General features: G+C 37.1%; 1 protein-coding gene across 1 annotated transcript; it reads left to right on the top strand.

Annotated features, from left to right (window-relative positions):
• Nucleotides 1-2,024: 2,024 nt before the first annotated feature.
• On the top strand, nt 2,025-2,960 carry LOC114107557 (olfactory receptor 7E24-like). Its single transcript, XM_027954974.2, has one exon. It carries the CDS (start codon nt 2,073-2,075, stop codon nt 2,958-2,960), a length of 888 nt encoding a protein of 295 aa, XP_027810775.1. The 5' UTR covers nt 2,025-2,072.
• The last annotated feature ends 519 nt before the right edge of the window (nt 2,961-3,479 follow it).

Below are 3,479 nucleotides of genomic sequence, written 5' to 3'. Positions count from 1 at the left end.
CAAATTTTCTTAAGGATTCATCAAGGAGAGATTATTACTACTTGGGGTGATGCTTCATTTTCCTGATACATATTAGGATTGAGAAGATATGGGTAATACTGGCTGTCCTTGAAGGGCATAAATGTAGGTTATTAATAGCAAATTTGAACGTGCATTTTTCTATTGGAAATCAATTGCCTAGCCCCAACCAACATATTTATTGGAGTTGGATATTCTTATTTGAGTGACATGGAGATTGGCAGAGGATTTTGAAATGTTTATCAAATTACTAAACTACCCAATTAAAAGATTGTGTCCTTTCAACAGATAACACTTTGCATCAGATAAAGACTTTTCAGAAGGTGAATGTACTCCACAGAGTACCTTCTCAGGTTAATGTAAACTTGCATATTTCATGGGCAATAGGTATTGTTTTGCAGAATACTTAAATTAAGTATTTTAAGTACTTTTAAGGCAACATTATAAACGAAAACTGCATGGTAGATGATTCTGACATGAAAACACCAAGAGAAAATTACATGTCCCCACTTCAAGACAATATCTGTGTCTGGGAGACAGGTTTGCAGGAGAATGGAAAAAGGCAGAGATACTAAGACTCAAATTTCCTATGTAATAATTCAGATATCTAGCCAATGTTAGTCCTGGAACAAGTATTATCAGATTCATATGTTTTAATATAGGTGATAATGTTATGGATAATAAGAATAAGCAATATTCACAGAGCATGTTCTACACACTAGGATATTGTTAGATAGTCGATTTCAGCTGTAGTATAAAAAAAAGACGACTCAGAATTTCACATATGGATATGCTGATACAATTAGTGTTGTAATGACATCACTATGTTAGATATCCTAAAATATGCACAGGAAGAACTACAAGTTATGCTACTTGAAAGATTTGTTAAAAAATTTTTCTGATGACAGCCATACAAAGTGGGTAATTACTACCCCCTTTTGACAAATGAGGAGGTTTCCAAGAAGTTGTTACATTATTTCTTATTGTACTCTATTTTATACTGTATCTAATTCTGTCACAGTGAGAAATTATAAATAATGAACCTAAGTGTATTTCATGTAGCCTAAATAGGATAATTGAATCAATGTGTCAGGAATGACTGACCAGAAAATCTATGAAGAAGAAATAAGTAGATTGGAAATGAAACTTGGAGTTTTGAGTCTTTAATTAGTGTTTGGATCATCAACAATGTTCTTAAGGGTTTGAGATCAAAAAACTATGATCCAGTTTTATCAAGCCAGATGGAGTACAGAATCAAGAAAATGAAAAAAAAAATCAAGGGGCATTTTATATAACAGATATTTTGCTGATATTATATGGGTTGATAAAATAAACCTGCATAAAATAAAACAATTCAAAAGAGATTCTTACAGTCTATGATTTTAAAATCATTGACAGGTACAGTGCACACTAATGCCACATTGTGGTCAGCAATTTTATTTATGTAATCATGTTTATCCAAATTTGAAGTTCACCAAGGATAGGATTTTTATTTATGTTACTTAATTTTTAATTAGAAAACTTTAATGAACAAAGGAGGCAAATGAGAATGATGAGACCCCTTTGCAGAAAATGGGTCCATACTGCTTTCTTGTTATGATCCATCAACCTTCATCTAGTTGTCAGGAAAAGCAGTCCTTATGCAGTCTCAAATATCTTGTCAAAGGACTTGGTTGAAAGGCCTTATAACCAAAAGAGGTATATCAAACTGCTTCTTAATTTCCTTTTTTTCTTAAAGATAAGCAATATTTCATTGTGATCATGAATTTATTCCCTCCTTTGCTTCTGGACTTCTATATTGCTCAGTTCAATGTCTCTCAAGTGAGTATGGAAAGAGGGGTGGATGATGGAGATGGGTTTTTTCACTATTGAGAATTATTGTTGAAGGTGTGTGGACCTAAATCTTGAGCACCTTCCTGAGCAAACTTGATTTCAATGTTTCCAAAATGAGGGGTGCCTGTTTTATGTATTTTTAAACACTTTCTTTGCTTTTCAAAAGGTGTCCAAGAAACATACAAGCACAAAATTTAACCCGTGTCTCTGAATTCCTACTCATGAGCTTCTCAGAGGATCCAGACCTGCAGCCCATCCTCTTTGTACTATTCCTGTGCATGTACCTGGTCACCATCCTGGGAAACCTGCTCATCATCCTGGCTGTCTGCTCTGACTCCCACCTCCACACCCCCATGTACTTCTTCCTCTCCAACCTGTCGTTGGCTGATATTGGTTTCATTTCTACCACGGTTCCAAACATGATTGTAAACATTCAAACTCACAATGATATCATCTCCTATGAAGGATGCCTGACACAGATGTCTCTTTTTACCATTCTTGTCTGTATGGATTATATGCTTCTGTCTGTGATGGCCTATGACCGGTTTGTGGCCATCTGTCACCCCCTACGTTATCCAGTCATTATGAACCCTCGCCTCTGTGGCTTCTTAATTTTGGGGTCATTTTTGCTGAGTCTTTTGGACTCCCAGCTGCACAATTTGATGATCTTAAAAGTTACCAGCTTCAAGGATGTGGAAATTTCCAATTTCTACTGTGACCCTTCTGAACTTCTGAATCTTTCCTGTTCTCATAACTTCTCTGATGACTTTGTCAAGTATGTTCTTATTGCCATCTATGGCCTTTTCCCCATCTCAGGGATCCTTTTCTCTTATTATAAAATTATTTCTTCCATTCTGAGGATCCCATCCTCAGGTGGGAAGTACAAAGCCTTCTCTACCTGTGGCTCTCACCTGTCAGTGTTTTGCTTATTTTTAGGAACAGGCTTTTCAGTGTATTTTGGATCAGCTGTATCACATTCTCCCAGGAAGGATGCAGTGGCCTCTGTGATGTACACTGTGGTCACCCCCATGCTGAACCCCTTCATCTACAGCCTGAGGAACAGGGACATTAAAAGTGCCCTGAGGAGGCTGCAGATCAGGACAGTCTAATCCCAGCCCCTGTGGGGTCTGGTTGCCATGCATTTTTGAAAATGCAACAAAGACAAATACCTAGTCCTGTCCATGTGCCCCACATGCTAATTTCTCACCAAGTTTTATAGTAGAATGGTTGGAACTCATCCTGGGAAAAATTAAGAAATAGTTCTGTAGGTGTCTGGACCTTGAATGTGAACAGCTGTTAGAAATTGGTCTGTTTGAATCTGGAATGCCCCTCAAAGACTTGCATGTTGGAGTCTTTGTCCTAATAACAGCAGTGTTCAAATGCTGGATGAAAAGTGGTCCATGAGACTTCTAACCTTATCTGTGGATTGAATTCCGCCCCCAACCCTTCCCCTCTTTCCCTTTTTTCTTCCTTCTTTTCTTTTTTCTTTCTTATTTCCAATACAAGTTTTCCCTCTTTTAAGTGATTTTCCTCAGGTATTTTTTCCACAGTAACAGAAAGGTGACTAACACATAAACCAAACAACTCGGGTGCATCCACATATTATATTAAGCCTCACTTATATGGTA

This window comes from Marmota flaviventris, chromosome 1, assembly GCF_047511675.1.
Source record: "Marmota flaviventris isolate mMarFla1 chromosome 1, mMarFla1.hap1, whole genome shotgun sequence".
Classification (NCBI taxonomy): Eukaryota; Metazoa; Chordata; class Mammalia; order Rodentia; family Sciuridae; genus Marmota; species Marmota flaviventris.
The sequence above is the reverse complement of the archived record's forward strand: the minus strand, read 5'-3'. Positions and strand labels throughout refer to the sequence as shown.

Excerpts from the sequence above, each read along its gene's own strand:
- LOC114107557 (XM_027954974.2), top strand. The coding sequence starts at position 2,073 with ATGAGCTTCTCAGAGGATCCAGACCTGCAGCCCATCCTCTTTGTACTA.